Source organism: Sinocyclocheilus grahami, unplaced genomic scaffold, assembly GCF_001515645.1.
Source record: "Sinocyclocheilus grahami isolate Dianchi unplaced genomic scaffold, SAMN03320097.WGS_v1.1 scaffold450.1, whole genome shotgun sequence".
Taxonomy (NCBI): Eukaryota; Metazoa; Chordata; class Actinopteri; order Cypriniformes; family Cyprinidae; genus Sinocyclocheilus; species Sinocyclocheilus grahami.
In genome coordinates this window covers 694,516-711,372 of record NW_015505629.1, presented here as the reverse complement: position 1 = coordinate 711,372, position 16,857 = coordinate 694,516, and the positions used below count along the sequence as shown (strand labels likewise).

General features: G+C 37.3%; 1 protein-coding gene across 5 annotated transcripts in view; it reads left to right on the top strand.

The window, feature by feature from the left end:
* The window catches only part of LOC107552423 (neuronal cell adhesion molecule-like), a 23,816-nt gene extending 9,919 nt beyond the window's left edge, over positions 1–13,897 (top strand). For 3 of the 5 annotated variants that reach the window (XM_016234296.1, XM_016234298.1, XM_016234294.1), the window contains 11 exons: positions 1,385–1,516; positions 1,621–1,676; positions 1,966–2,053; positions 2,298–2,409; positions 2,637–2,803; positions 4,244–4,391; positions 5,624–5,748; positions 6,663–6,692; positions 13,305–13,406; positions 13,520–13,717; positions 13,797–13,897. In XM_016234296.1, the coding sequence (XP_016089782.1) occupies positions 1,385–1,516; positions 1,621–1,676; positions 1,966–2,053; positions 2,298–2,409; positions 2,637–2,803; positions 4,244–4,391; positions 5,624–5,748; positions 6,663–6,692; positions 13,305–13,406; positions 13,520–13,717; positions 13,797–13,879 (1,241 nt within the window). In that variant the 3' untranslated portion in view covers positions 13,880–13,897. Of the gene's footprint in view, positions 1–1,384; positions 1,517–1,620; positions 1,683–1,965; positions 2,054–2,297; positions 2,410–2,636; positions 2,804–4,243; positions 4,392–5,623; positions 5,749–6,662; positions 6,693–13,304; positions 13,407–13,519; positions 13,718–13,796 lie in introns of all 5 variants that reach the window. The other 2 variants (XM_016234295.1, XM_016234297.1) reach the window with 2 other exon arrangements.
* The last annotated feature ends 2,960 nt before the right edge of the window (positions 13,898–16,857 follow it).

Genomic DNA, 16,857 nt, shown 5'->3' with positions numbered 1-16,857 from the left:
GTGTGTGTGTGTGTGTGTGTGAGAAACTTGTTTTTGATATCCTTCATATTCTGTGTGCGGGTCCGTTCACAGCAGTGATAGAAATGAATCTGTTCCAATAAGTTTAAATTGATTTTGACATTTTATGGGAATTTTTACCTTTATAAAGCCTTTTTTTCTAAAAGTGTGCATCATCATGTGTGTCAAATTCTTACATTTAATCAGTCAATTAGGATAAAAGACATTTGGGCTGTTACCAAACAAATGATATCAGTATCAAAATTAATCTTTGCAATGCAGAGGAAACACAGAAGCTGCATGGGATGAATTTCCCACACAGAGGGACATGAATGCATTTAACCTGCAGTTACAAATGCATAAATAATATTTTGTTATTTTAAACATAAAACATTGAATACTGATATTTAAAATTATTTTAAAAACGAAAAGATACTTTAAATGTGAAATTAAAACTGCCAGCAGGTGGCAGCTAGTCACTGTTAAGAAGTGAGTCATTGCGATTGAACCGAATCATTTAAACGGTTGATTCATTCAGGAACGAAACACCTTCATGTTGCACAGCGATGCAAAACAGCACTGTGGCTGTGTTTGGAATTTTTTTGTTGGCAAAATAAAGCAGAAACAGGCAATATAGTGTCTAAAACGTAAGTCTCATAATATTACCTTCTTGTTTACTGAACTGTTGAATAAAATCACATTTGTAATCATGCTGATTTTAGAGGTGAAATCTGGCACTCTTTGTGTGATATTGACTAACTTTCTTTCTGTGGTATTTTTATGCAAAATGGCGTTTAGTCTTTCACAAAACATAGCTAACGTAGGGACATTATAACTAGCCACCAAATTGATTTAAGGTCTTAAATATGTCCAGTGCTTTTTTTTTTAAGTCTGATCCCTGTTTTTATACAGTCTATGGTCTGGTCCAGCGTTTATGGGGTTGTGTGTCAGTAATAATGGTCCGTGGGGAAACACGGTGTTCCTTGTGTAGCTACAGTAAATGGACTAAATGAAGACTCGAGGCGATGATTTTTAGTATTCGAGTTACTCGAGGTATTCAAGGAATCGTTTCAGCCCTAATCTAAATCCTTTATTTACTTGTGAACTCTCATTTTTCATATTTTATCATATTATTAAATAATACTTTTTAAGAATAACTTACTCTTGCTTTGAACAAAACTGAAAATCTTTAATAGAACAAAACCAACCCATATTTAAATATCTTATTTTAACAAAACTGACTGATATTTAAATCTCTTAATAGAAAAAAAACAACCAAAATTTAAACATGTTAATTTAACAAAACCAATCAACATTGAAGCATCTAAAGAGTTATTTTTATAGATGGTCATGCGTAATATTGGTGTGCTGTTGTGTTGATTGGCAGCGGCTCCGTACTGGATCAGCGCTCCCAGGAATCTGGTTCTGGCTCCGAAGGAGATGGGCATCATCATGTGCCGGGCCGCAGGACACCCCAAACCCAGCATCCGCTGGCTCATGAACGGACTCCCGATCGAGAGTCAGTGACTTCAGTCTCTGTGTGTGTGTGTGTGTGTGTGTGTGTGTGTGTGTGTGTGAGCTGAGAGTGTGTGTGACGTTGTGTTGTTGTGTTGTTTGTGACAGACGCTCCCAAAGACCCCAGCAGGAGTGTGGAAGGAGACACCCTCATATTCTCCGAGGTCCAGATGGGCTCCAGCGCCGTTTACCAGAGTAACGCCTCCAACCAAGGTTCTGGCTCCGAAGGAGATGGGCATCATCATGTGCCGGGCCGCAGGAACCCAGCAACCCAGCATCCGCTGGCTCATGAACGGACTCCCGATCGAGAGTCAGTGACTTCAGTCTCTGTGTGTGTGTGTGTGTGTGTGTGTGAGCTGAGAGTGTGTGTGACGTGTTGTTGTGTTGTTTGTGACAGACGCTCCCAAAGACCCCAGCAGGAGTGTGGAAGGAGACACCCTCATATTCTCCGAGGTCCAGACGGGCTCCAGCGCCGTTTACCAGTGTAACGCCTCCAACCAATACGGATACTTACTGTCCAACGCATTCGTCAGCGTACTGGGTGAGAGAATCAGAAATAAACACGTCTGTTCACAGGAGAATCATGCTTCATCCCAAAGACGGACAAAAACATGACTTTATATTAGAAATAAAACCTGAAGTGTTTAGCACCGTTGAGGTTTGCTGCATTCTGACACTATTTTCATGACAACGAAGCACTTAAACGCCACTCCTAAAACATTTATCAATCATGTTTTCATTATTCTAGTGGAAGTGATGGTCATGTGATGTTGTTTGTGTTCCAGCGGAGCCGCCCAGAGTCCTGACGCCGCCTAATATAGTCTATCAGGTCATTATGAACAAACCCATGCTGCTGGAGTGTGTGACGTTCGGCTCGCCCGTCCCGACCATCACATGGTGAGACCCTGTGTGTGTGTGTGTGTGTGACTGAACACAGGCCCGTTTACTGTCACTGTTTACTGGAGCTTTTCATTTTAATTGGGCCTGATTCTGCTGCAGTGCATTGTGGGCCCTCTCTCATGATTTAGTTTGGCTGTGGAAATAGTGTACAGCAAATTGCATGCCAATTGTTTTCGGTCTATCCATGTATAAACCACAGTGCATGATGGGATTGTGTTCACCAGGTTTAAGGACAGCCGCTCCAGCATGTTGGAGGGAAATGCTTATGTCTTCCATGAGAACGGAACATTGGAGATCCACATGTCTCAGCCCTCAAACAGCGGGAAATACACCTGTGTGGCCAGGAATAACCTTGGCATCTCGGAGAACCACGTCTACCTGGAGGTCAAAGGTGAGGGATTCAGCACAGAGCCCCTTCATCACTGTTCAGTCCTCTAAATCAGGGCTTTTTAAACTGGAACTGTGAAAAAAAGAAGAAAAAAAAGTTTAGAGTAAACAGAGTAAAAATAAATAATCAAAACAGTGATTTAAATAAATGAAAATGGATTTGAATAAATAAATATATTTGTCTAAATTATTTAAATCAACAAATAATAAAAATAAATTAATGAATAAATATATATATATTTTTAAAAATTTAATTAATTAATTAATTAATTATTATTATTTAAAAATATTTAAATAAATGATAAAAAATATTATTAAACAAACTAACTAAAAAGAATAAAATAAATAATAAAAAAATATTATTTAAATAATATATATTTTTAAAATGATCATTTATTTAAAACAATTATTTAAATAAATAAATAAATAAAACTGATATAAATAAATACATTTGTTCAATATGAGTGTAAATTAAAATGATATAAATAATAGAATTATGTTACAAACAAACAAATAAATGAATGAATAAATGAAGTAACAACATAAACTAAAGTTTTACACAATTATTTTGCACAGTATAAATTATGTTTTTTACTTGAAAATATATAGCAGCCTTTTAAATGTTAGGCTAGTGGATAATTATATTTGGGGGTCCATGGCATCTTAAAGATGAAAACCTCTGCATGATAAAAAATATTATTAAACAAACTAACTAAAAATAATAAAATAAATAATAAAAAAATATTATTTAAATAATATATATTTTTAAAATGATCATTTATTTAAAACAATTATTTAAATAAATAAATAAATAAAACTGATATAAATAAATACATTTGTTCAATATGAGTGTAAATTAAAATGATATAAATAATAGAATTATGTTACAAACAAACAAATAAATGAATGAATAAATGAAGTAACAACATAAACTAAAGTTTTACACAATTATTTTGCACAGTATAAATTGTTTTTTACTTGAAAATATATAGCAGCCTTTTAAATGTTAGGCTAGTGGATAATTATATTTGGGGGTCCATGGCATCTTAAAGATGAAAACCTCTGGTGTAAATAATTCTGTCTAACCAAGAGAAAGTATTTTGAGTTGAGAGTGTTTCAGTGTGTGCTCATGCTGCACTTTTTAAACGAACAGGCATATATATTGGTCTTAATGGCTCCGTTATCCCATCATGCATTGTGTTTGGAGGCTCCAGGCCTTAGCTTGCATGTTTTTCACTTTTCAAACGGCACTTAAGTGCATCTCTAAAGAGCACAACAGGAAGTGTGCTGTATTAAGAGCATTAGGAAACGATCCATCGGTGGATCATCAGACCTGATGAGAGACGGAAACTCACGATGAGCTGCACAAACGCGCTGCTTTGTGTGACATTATCAGGGTCCAGGATTACAGAGGCTTTCTCATCCGTAGTGTCTCTCCCTTCAGAGCCCACGAGGATCCTGAGGCCGCCGGAGTACCGGGAGGTCCAGAGGAACCGGGACGTGGTGTTCGAGTGTAAAGCCAAGCACGACCCGTCCCTCGTGCCCACCATGACCTGGCTGAAGGATGATGGAGAGCTGCCTGATGATGAGAGGTTTGAGAATCACACAATCACCCACAGATGCCTGATCATTTCATCATCTGATGATGTTTTCATCTGTCCTCTCAGCTCACTTTAACACATCTCACCATGCTTAACCCTTGTGCTGGGTTCAAAATGTTCAACTGGTACAACTGTTATGTTCCGGGTGAAGATTACTGATCAATGCAATCCACCAAAAATTACACCATGAAAAACAAAAGTTTTCCAACAACAGTAGTATTCTAACTATTTTCTAATATTTGTTAGACATTTTAAACAGAACAAATGTGGAAAGGTGCTTCTTCTGTGTGTTTTCCTGAAGTAGTGCGTGGCACTCGCAACGCCAAGTTCACAGGTTCAATTCCCAGCTAACTGAACATGCGTGAACTGATAATAAATATGCTCATTCATTTTCAAGGATAACAGCATCTGTGAAATGCATAAATATACTAACATCAATTCATATATATATTTTTTATTTTATTTACTTTTATTTTTCTGTGCAGCTGCCTTTAACCATGAAATATCCGGGTCAAATCAACAAACATCACAATCATATTATTCATTTAATACACATATTCCACAACATATCAGAGGGTCGAAACTGTGCTGGGATGTTTATGAGTCAAAATGAGAGAAAGTCTGAACATTTCAAGAAAAACATACAAGGTTAACCAGCATTCCTTACAACTCAAAAATAAAACACAGCTGGACTCAAATGAAGGTGTAGAACCATCTCAAGGATGATCAGAAGAAATGGACAGCACCTGAGTTAAATATATGAGTGTCACAGCAAAGGGTCTGAATACTTAGGACCATGTGATATTTCAGCTTTTCTTTTTTAATAAATCTGCAAAAAGTCAATATGGGGTGCTGTGTGTACATTAATGAGGAAAAAAATGAACTTAAATGATTTTAGCAAATGGCTGCAATATAACAAAGAGTGAAAAATTTAAGGTGGTCTGAATACTTTCCGTACCCACTGTACATGGGTTAAAGCCATCTCATAGTATTTCCCTGAAATGAGCAATGACATTTATTTTATTTTTTTGTCTTTCAAACACTTTTAGGTGAGTAACAGTTTAAGCAGGTGATGTAGAAATGATGAGAATCACTGACAGGTTAAGTGTGCAGATTTTAATGTCATTAGCGTTCACAGGATCAGTTTGAGTCTCTGCTGATGAAGCAGATCTTTAGCTAATGTAATGTGGGAGCTGGTCTGAGGGTTTTGTGTCTGATAACAGGTTTAGAGTGGACTCGGACAGTCTGACTATCACAGATGTCACAGAGAGTGACGCGGGGATGTACACATGTATCATGAACACCACACTGGACCAGGACTCGGCCAGCGCTCAGCTCACGGTGGTCGGTGAGTACTGAAGGTTTTCCGCTCTTTGTGTGCTAACCAAGTAACTAGATCCAGTCCCTCTCCAGATTCATTCAGATACGAGGGATTTTATTGACAGAAAACCCAACTAACATGTTAATAATAACAATAAAAACAAGATTAAGCTAACTAAACGGATAAATAAAAATGTATTTAAATAAATAAATGTCAAAAATAATTTAAATAAGTAAATCTAAATTAATTAAAATAATTAATAAAAAACTGTTTTAAATAAATAAATAACAGTTGATTAAAATAAAAATAGAAAAACTTAAAAATAGTCAAGTCACCTTTATTTATATAGCACTTTTTTTTACTCAATTTTCAGTTAAAGGCAGTTCATCATTGAATTCAGTGATGTCATCATCCAGCTCAGTTCAGTTTAAATAGTGTCTGTGCACTATCTGTGCAATCAATAGAAATAGAAAAAAAACATAATACAAAACAAGATAAATAAAAAGGAAAAATAAATAATATAATGATTTGAATAAATAAATAAAAATTGGTTTAAGTAAATTAATATTTGTAAAATGAATTAATAAATAAATAAATAACCGTTTATTTAAACCAATAAATAAAAACAAAAACAATATTTTTAAATATTGACAGAAAATCCAACTAAAAAAACACAATTAAACTATATAAATAAATAAATAACAATTGATTAAATAAAACAATAAAAACAATGATTGAAATAAAAAAATAAACAGTTGATTGAAATCAATAACTAAATTATAAATAACATATAAAAATGTATAAATTAAAATAAAAATAAATAATTGAAAGCAAATAAACATCAACAGGAAAGTGCATTTTAGAATTATTTTAGCTGGAAGTGTGTAATTGTCTTTAAATTAACACATCTCTTCCTCACTCCTCTTACCCCTCCCACTCAGAGGCCCCGCCCACTCCCGCGGTGATCTACGGTAAACACACAGCACATCACATCCCATAATGCCCTGGGCTTGTGTGTGTGTGGTGAGGTTTATGGAGCATGCTGTCGTGTGGTCACATTGATCTGTCTTCTGATTTGGCTCTGGAATCGTTCTGTTGATTTCCACATGAAGGCGTCTGTAGAGTTTGCATGACTCCTCATTTGAATGTGCGTGTGCAGACGTGCGGCTGATGATGTCATCACGCAGCATGTCCTTGTCATGTGATCACAAGTTGATTCATGTTTGTGTTGACAAAAGCATGCTGTCATTAACAAAGCAAAGTGTAAATCCAGGACTCTGTTCTCTGAGATCAACAAGCTTGTCAAACCACCATCTCTACAGAAACTTCAGACATTTTTCTACATTAAATTTACAATATCTACCAGTTATTCTCTTCATTTGTTCCCCCAGAATTCTCTACTTCCCAGCTAGACTTTTTACTCGCTAATACATCTGAGTTTGAATAGCTGATAGTTAAATCAAACTCTGTAATTGTGTTTGATCCAATACCAACACACTTAGTCAAAAACCTTCTCTTTTTACCTATCATGCACACGATAAACAGATCCCTTGCTACTGGACTAAAAATAGCTGCTATAACCCCAGTGCTTGATAACACACTGTAACTGTAGACCCATCTCCAAGCTTCCCTTTCTGTCTAAAGTAATCGAAAAGGGACAGATTTGTCACATTTGGACAAACACAATCTGATAACCATTTGAGTCTGGTTTTCGTCCTCTCCACAGTACAGAGACTGCTCTTTCAAGAGTAGTGAATGACCTCTGACTCTGGTGCCCTCATCCTTTTGCTCCTCTGATCTGAGTGCAGCTTTTATTTAGTTTTTTTAGTGCAGCTTTTTTGTCTTTTTTTCTATCTCGAATATCTGCTATTGGTAGATCTCGCTCTGTCACTGTTTCCCATGGTGTACCTCAAGGTTCGGTTCTTGGTCCACTTCTGTTTCTAATCTATATGTTTCTTCTTGATCAGATCGTTCAGCCTCATGGTCTGAACATAGTTATGCTGATGATGCACAAATCTATCTTACTGTCCAGCCCAATTCTGTTTTTCCTCCCCTTCCCATCACTTCCTGCCTTCAAGATCTCAAAGCATGGATGGTTGAAAACTTCTTAAAACTGAACGCTGACAAAACAGAAATCCTTTTAATAGGCCCTAAATCCCTTATCTCCTCCCAAAATGACATCTCCATTCATATAATGATGGAGTTTCAGTTAATTCTTCACCCATTTTATTCCAAATTATACTTTGAACCTCATATCTGCCAGTTTGTTAAATCTTGGTTTTCTACCTTTGGAAAAGTGTCCATATATGTCCTTTGCAAAATCACAAAGATGCCAAAACTGTTATCCATGCTTTCCTCGCATCTGGACTATTGTATAGTAACAGTGTTAATTTTGACAGGCATTTTTGATTTAGTATTAGTCTTTATTTTGAGATGAAAATGCTTAATAGTCTTAAGCCCGGCTCACACTGTGCCATTTTGGCCACGATTTGGTCGTCTGAGACAAATTTTGAAAATCCTAAAAGATTCCTATCCACCTTTTTCTTCAACGCGGAAGTAAGCCTATGGGTGAGACTTCCGGTTCATTAGCTGCTATAGGTAAATAACGAGGAGAATAACAACGTGCAGTAAACGGTAAAACTGTTTGCACTACAAACCAGTGTGTTCATAATTAAGATAATACATTAAAATAATATGATAAGACACACCAACTTTCAATATCAAGCAGCAAAACGAACTGTTTTGCTCAGCTAAAAATAGCTGGACGGAGTGGATGCAGATGAGACCGGAAGCCAGACCCATATAATTTACAAATGGCCGCGCCCATATTTACGACAAGAAAAAGGTGGATAATCCTAGGCTAAAATCTGTAGTCTTTGATCGTTAGTTTGACATGTTCACCGACAGCTGATTAATGGCCATTGCGATCAAATTGACCCTCCGACAAACTTCTGGCAGTGTCAGAAGATTTGGCACACAGTCCTGCAGTCGACGTCATACTGTCTTCGTTTTTCATGACAAGCCATGATCAGAATTAATGCTAGAGATTTCTTCTAACCACATAAACTCCGACGCTCTCGTCCTCCTAGGGATGGGCGATATGGTCTTAAAAATATATCACGATAATTTCTGATATTTATGCGATTACGATATCAATGACGATAATTTAAGGAATCCTGTTTCTTTAGAGCAGTGGTCACCAAACTTTTTAGGCCCAAGATCCCTGACCTCGGCCTTTATGAAAGACAAGATCTACCTATTGAAGAATTGATAGAAAAAGACATCCCAGATTGTACTTCAAATTTGAGGCCTTTTACTTAGTATTTTAATTAGTGATGCGCCGATCATAGCTGATTCAGAAATCAGATTTTCTTTTCTTTCTTTCATTTTTTTAACTAGCACGATTTGGTCGTCTGAGACAAATTTTGAAAATCCTAAAAGATTCCTATCCACCTTTTTCTTCAACGCGGAAGTAAGCCTATGGGTGAGACTTCCGGTTCATTAGCTGCTATAGGTAAATAACGAGGAGAATAACAACGTGCAGTAAACGGTAAAACTGTTTGCACTACAAACCAGTGTGTTCATAATTAAGATAATACATTAAAATAATATGATAAGACACACCAACTTTCAATATCAAGCAGCAAAACGAACTGTTTTGCTCAGCTAAAAATAGCTGGACGGAGTGGATGCAGATGAGACCGGAAGCCAGACCCATATAATTTACAAATGGCCGCGCCCATATTTACGACAAGAAAAAGGTGGATAATCCTAGGCTAAAATCTGTAGTCTTTGATCGTTAGTTTGACATGTTCACCGACAGCTGATTAATGGCCATTGCGATCAAATTGACCCTCCGACAAACTTCTGGCAGTGTCAGAAGATTTGGCACACAGTCCTGCAGTCGACGTCATACTGTCTTCGTTTTTCATGACAAGCCATGATCAGAATTAATGCTAGAGATTTCTTCTAACCACATAAACTCCGACGCTCTCGTCCTCCTAGGGATGGGCGATATGGTCTTAAAAATATATCACGATAATTTCTGATATTTATGCGATTACGATATCAATGACGATAATTTAAGGAATCCTGTTTCTTTAGAGCAGTGGTCACCAAACTTTTTAGGCCCAAGATCCCTGACCTCGGCCTTTATGAAAGACAAGATCTACCTATTGAAGAATTGATAGAAAAAGACATCCCAGATTGTACTTCAAATTTGAGGCCTTTTACTTAGTATTTTAATTAGTGATGCGCCGATCATAGCTGATTCAGAAATCAGATTTTCTTTTCTTGCTTTCATTTTTTTAACTAGCAAATTGGATTCTGATACTGATTTTTAAGCAATTTTATTTATTGGCTATTTGCTTTATATCAAACAAACTGGCTTTAAACAAAAATATCTAGCCATTTGAAATGAGAGGCAACCACTGCCTTTTAATCATGATCTGCACGGGCAGTTGTTTTTGATTTGATTTAGATTAATTTCAGGATTTAAAACAAAAACAGAATGGTCTGACTTTAGGTGTTATTTATTTATTTGCTACATAAAACATCTGCACGAAACAAAAACCGCAGGTCTGAATGAGACGCACTCTCTGACAGCAGGTGGCGCCTATGAACAGGGTTGCCAGGTTTTCGCAATAAAACTAGTCCAATCGCGTTTCGAGGAGGGTTGCCCTATAAATATCGCATTCCGGGGGTAAAATACACGTTTTTCGGCAGGGGATCTTCAAGTAAAATTCACATTCCAGGGACTAAATATCACGTTATTGGGGTCGCTTCAACACGCGGACATGAACAACAACAACCTGCGGCAACAGTAGGCGCGTTTCCATTACAGATTTGCACAAAACTTTGGCAATATTTTATAAATGTCGATAAAAATGTATTGCGAAATGACGGCGTTTCCATTAACCAATGTTATGCGACTAAAACGTAACCTTTTGCCTCTCGCGATAAGTCATGGCAACGGATTTTGGCGGGATTTTGGCTATATTTATTCAAAGGAGGCTTTTGCGTGTATCTTTACAGAAGCAGCAAAGAGAGCCGCTTCAGAAACATGCATGGCACGGCTGTAATAAACCATAGCCTGTATAAAAATATAAACACAGGCACTGAGTGGCAGCAGTCAGATTCAGTGACCGTATCAGAGCCACACTGCACCGCAGACATGTGCTGTGTAAATTGTCTAAGCATTAATGGTAGGGAAAGCCCCTTATACTGGAGCGCGGCCACTTATGAAGTGTTTCTTGGAGGTTATAGTACATTGAAGAATGATCATATGACTTTTTACATACGCCATGTGACCTGTAACTGCGAAAAAGCCGTTTCCATTGCAGTTTTGCGAATTATTCCTTTTTCGCATTGCCTGAAAAACCACTTCGTGCGAGCGTAAAAACTTTTTTGCAATATATGGGAGTTTTTGCGAAATTGACGCATTTCCATTAGGCGTATTTTCAATTCGCAGTTTCAGTTTGCGCAATTTGAAGGGTAATGGAAGCGCACCTAATAAGTAGCACAATTCCATGGGAAAACCGCGGGCTTGGCAACACTGTTTATGAACCGACCACAACTATAGATAGAAGGAGCTGCTCGATTTCACGTCCGCCTTCCTTCACGTCACTCCACACAGTCGTACACAGAAATATGTCAACAACTAGACTTCATCGCTATTATCGCGGGAAGACGAATTCTTATCATGTGGAGAATTTTTACCGGTATATCGCAAACGATAAGTTATCGCCCATCCCTACATCCTCCACTCACGGAATTCATCTGATATGTTGCCTTTGCTATGATAAACACAGGTTGTGCTGCTGTTTTCATGTGGGTGTGTACTGTGTAGTGCTGCTTGCACGTCATTACTTTTAGTCAAACTGCAGTTACCAACATTTATTTTGGTAGCTATTTTATATGTAGTCTTCAAACAAAAAGAGTCATTAATTCTTCTTTCTTTAGACCAAATCAATTAAGCTTATGAGAAATTTGAATCAAGGATTGAATTTGGAAAATCTTGAATAAATTATGACAATTTTCATTTTTGTGTGAACTATCCCTTTAACAGTAGTGAAAAGGGAGCAACTTATAAAAATTATAGTTGTTCATATATAATATATATAATTTATCATTTTTGAAACAGAAGCCGAATAAGACAAAGACAAATACAAAAGAGATACAAATTAAACTCATTTTTCAGATACAGTAGGTTTACTTAACATATTTATTTAACATCTTTTGTTGGTTAACATTAATGACACGGATAGGTACTTAATTAGGAGTGCTGTCCCTTTAAGACGGAAGGCATGCATGTTCAGTTTTCACCCACCTGTTTACATTTTTGATTAGCTTGTTCAGGTGTGTTTGATTAGGGTTGAAGCTAAACTCTGCAGGGCTGCGACGTTCGCCACCCCTGCTCTACACGATAGACATTTGGACTGCTGTGTGTGTGTATATTTGAGCGCTGAGAACTGATCGCGCGCTGTATATGAGAACTGAAGATGTGGAGCATGCGCGAGAAAGAGCACTTCTATCAGCGTGATTCCGCCTTAATCGGCAACAGATTTTGACTCCCGGGAAAAACGGGATGTCTGGTCACCTTATCCCTACCCCTTCGGGTGCTGAGGCCATTGTTTCAGATCGCTAGTTAGCATTTTGGTAGCCTATCCATCCACTGCGTCTGCCATACTGAGACTAGATATGCAAACGCCCCTTATCCGATTGCAATTCAATGACAGGGACGCACATTTTGTGGACAAGGACAAGACAGTAGCATATAGGATGTATTTTGAATTGTTCGATAGTCCTCAAATAACATTATAGTCCCGTCTCGTCTTGTTAACGAAGACACGGCATAAATTTCGTCATAGTTTTTGTCATCAGATATTAGTTTTAGCTCGTCAACGTCTTGTCTTAGTCACAGAAAAAATGTTTGTTAACGAATATTTTTCATCGTTGTCTTTGTTGACGAAATTAACACTGTACAGTAACTCTCTGTTTTGGCGCAGACCCACCAAAGCCCTTAATTGCTTGCAACTAGTTCAAAAATCTGCTGCTCGTGCCCTTACATTTAACAAGAAATCAGCTCACATCACTCCCATCCTTCAGCACTGCACTGGCTCCTATTCTGTCTTGTCCTAGTTTTTGAGCCTACCATTTAGCACCTTCATATTTTACAGAATGAATACACCCTTACGTTCCTGCCCGCACTCTTGGATCCAGTTCTGAGAATTTGCTTGAAATACCCAAGATCAAACTGTTGGTAGGGTGTTCAGCATTTCAGCTCCTAAACAGAAAATTTCTGCGCTGTCTCCTCACTCCTGACCTTTAAGACTGAACTAAATACTCGCTTATTCACAATATGTTTTGATTGATTATTTCTTTTCACTGTCAGATCTATTCTTATCTCGGTTATTTCCTTGTGTGTTATATGATCACAGTCTTACTGCCTGTTCACTGTGTTGTTCCTTGATTGTATATCTGTATTATTTGTATTATATAAAGTGTCCTTGGGTTCTTGAAGGCACTATAGAAATAAGATGTATTATTAAACTTTTATTTACTAGTGTTGTTTGACTCTACAGAGCAGCCGGGAGCACCGACCGATCTGGAGCTAACGGATCCGGGAGCGAGAAGCATTCAGCTCACCTGGACACCTGGAGAGGAACACAACAGCCCTATCAAGAGTACGACACACACATAAACACACCTGTGTTCATCCTTTTACTGTAAAGCTCTTTGAATTACCTTTGTGTGTGAAGGGTGCTTCATAAATAAGCTTGCATTCTTGCCACGTCAGAGTTCCTGATCCAGTATGAGGACGCTCTCCACCAGAGCGGCGTGTGGCACAATCTGACGGAGGTTCCTGGAACCAAGACCACGGCTCATCTGAAGCTCTCTCCGTACGTCCACTACAGCTTCAGAGTGCTGGCGCTCAATGACGTGGGCTTCAGCCGTCCCAGCATGCCCTCGCACCAGTACAGGACCAGCCCCGCAGGTAAGGCACATGAGTGTTCATGCTCACACGTGTGTTCACACATATCCGCTCGTCTCTAACTCGCCTCTAATGCCTGCAGCTCCTGACGAGAACCCCACTGAGGTCAAAGGTCACGGCACCGAACACAATAATCTGGTCATCACGTGGAAGGTGAGATTCTGATTATTAAAGTGCCCCTATTATGGGTAATGAAAGGTTCATATTTTGGTTTTGGGAGTCCCCAACAACAGGTTGACATGCATGCAAGGTCAAAAAACACATTCATTGACTTATAATATGCATTTATTTTTACCTTACTTGCTCAACGACTCCCAAACGATTCGCTCAATGATTCATTTTTCCAAACCCTTCCTTTGCGTGACGCTAATCTGCGGTGATTGGTCTGATTGGTCTCATTTTCAGTTCATCATGCCTGTAATGCCTGATAAAGCAGCATTTGTGAGCACAGTGCTGCTTCAGTGTACAGCGTTACCGGGGAAACTGCTATTTTTACTGCTCTAAAAGCGGCACCTAGTGGCAAAGAATGAATTTGCAGTGTTTACCATACATTGATTTATTTGTGGCGGCCCTCCACAATATCCACATTGACTGCCACAAATATCCACCGCACCCCTGCCATCAGCTTCCGTGTCTCACACACACGAGTGTGACTTTAGCACTATATTTTGCAAATTTCAGACCCTTTTAGCAACCAGTTCCATAAAAGGTACATACTGACAAACATAGCAGCATTTTTGGATAAACCTTAGCTATCGTTCAGCTGGAAGATTTCGTCAGTACTGCCCCGCAAGCATGAACTTTTTTTCCTGGCACTGTATCGCCTCTCTCTGTGTCTGTTCTGTGCAGTGAGCCGCAGCAGAGAAGCAGCGCATTAAGTTGGCTGTACTGCAGCCGACTCGTCAATAAATGGGTATAAAGCAGTGTTTCCAAGCACCTGTCGCTTACGCTTTGGGCTTATAAATATGAACATATTTCGTCTGTTAATATGCACATAGTTAGACGCAGGCAGAGCGCTGCATGAGACAAAAAAGTAATATAGCCAAAACCACGGCAAATAGTCATTCTTTAGTGTAGATGTATGTTGATTTAATCAGACGATGTCGCGATCAGGATTTAAAGAGTAAAGTGAGAGCGACTCCTGGTTAACATGTAGTATTAATGGGTCGTGTTTAGTCACTGTTTATATTTGTTCTATGACAACAGAAAATATGTAAATTGGACCAGTTTTATTGGGCATTCAGTTGTATTACAGTATGTGACAGTTCAGAGAGTAGAAGAGATCTGAAGTGCCTTAACTTGTCTGAATGCAAACCCCACGTAATGACGTCATAAATATGCTAATTAATGTGACATCACCTACCGCCACAAGTCTCACAAAATTCTGTGGGAAACACTGATTTGCATTTTCATTCAGACCAATGCGAAAAGACCAACAAGTGGGTGGGCAATATGCTAATGTTTCATGTTGACATCAACATGAAACGGCTTGGGATTCATTTAAAAAAAGTCTCGTTTCAATGATTCAGAGTCGACTCTTTCTTTTGAGAGACAATAACTTTATACATGGTGCACTTTCATATTTAAAACTTTGCAGGATGTTTTCATTCACTTAGAGCTGTTACACATGGCATGAAAGGCAATTTTCAAAAATCCATAATAGGGGCACCTTAATAAACACCTCATATGAAGCTATTTATGATGTTAACCCATTATGGAGCTTATAATATGACAAAACTATTTGAATTTGTATTGTATACATTTGAATAATTGACAAGTTGCATTTATCAAAACTGAATATTATGTGGCATTTAACATAGCTCTGAATTAGATTTTTTTTTTTTACTTGAATATTGAACATTTGAAACTTAACACAACTGAGTTTTATAGACATATATTTTCAAACAGCGATTTTTTTTGTTTGTTCTGAATTCTTTGGCTGCAAATATCCAGTTTTTAAGGTGAAGAGGAAATTCGGAACATCAAATTCAATATTCTAAAATTCAATACGCAGAAATTCAGATCGTACTGAAAGTAGGTCAATCATATGTTTAAGAGTCACTTAGGATACCTCTGGGCGATTCATGATCAGGTACATCAACCTAATCTGAACGCCAGAAAACTACTAATTGGCCAAAATGCTTCGTTTGACTTTTCAGAGATCATCTGCTCTTCCCTGTGGATTACCTCTGACCTACTTTCTGTACGATCTGAATTTCTGCGTATTGAATTTTAGAATATTGAATTTGATGTTCCGAATTTCCTCTTCATCTTGAAAACTTGAAGCTTTATATTTAAAAACTGGATATTTGCAGTCAAAGAATTCAGAACAAAAAATTTGCTGTTTGAAAATACATGTCTATAAAACTCTGCTATAAAAAGTTCAGTTGTGTTAAGTTTCAAATGTTCAATATTCAAGTTTAAAAAAAATCTTAATTCAGAACTATGTTAAATGCCACATAACATTCAGTTTTGATATATGCCACTTGTCAATAATTCAAATTTATACAATACAAATTCAAATAGTTTTGTCATATTATAAGCTCCATAACCCATGATGTTCGTTTAGAGCCCTATGAAATCCCTTTTATTCTTTCTAAATTGAGTTTGTTTTGTTTCCATTTTAATTTTCCTAAATTTAATTAATTTATTTTTTTCAGTTATGTTTTTCTGGATTGCATTTTAATGGTTAAATTAGATTTTTGTAATTTAGTAGAAGTTTTATTTATTTATTTATTTTACATCTTTTTTTTTTTGTCAAACAAAGTGGCACAACAGAGGTTTACTGTCAAAATTAAAACATGGTAAAAAATTATGTGATATTCCTGAAAAAATAAAGTTTTAATTATTTTGTTCTTACTCTTCTCATTAATTTAAAAGTACATAATTTCTTCATGTTAGACCAGTTTCTGTGTGTATCTGATGATAGTTTTCTCAAATGAAGAGGCTCTGTGGAGTTCATGTGTGAATCATGTACAGGTGCATCTCAATAAATTAGAATGTCGTGGAAAAGTTCATTTATTTCAGTAATTCAACTCAAATTGTGAAACTCGTGTATTAAATAAATTCAATGCACACAGACTGAAGTAGTTTAAGTCTTTGGTTCTTTTAATTGTGATGATTTGGGCTCACATTTAACAAAA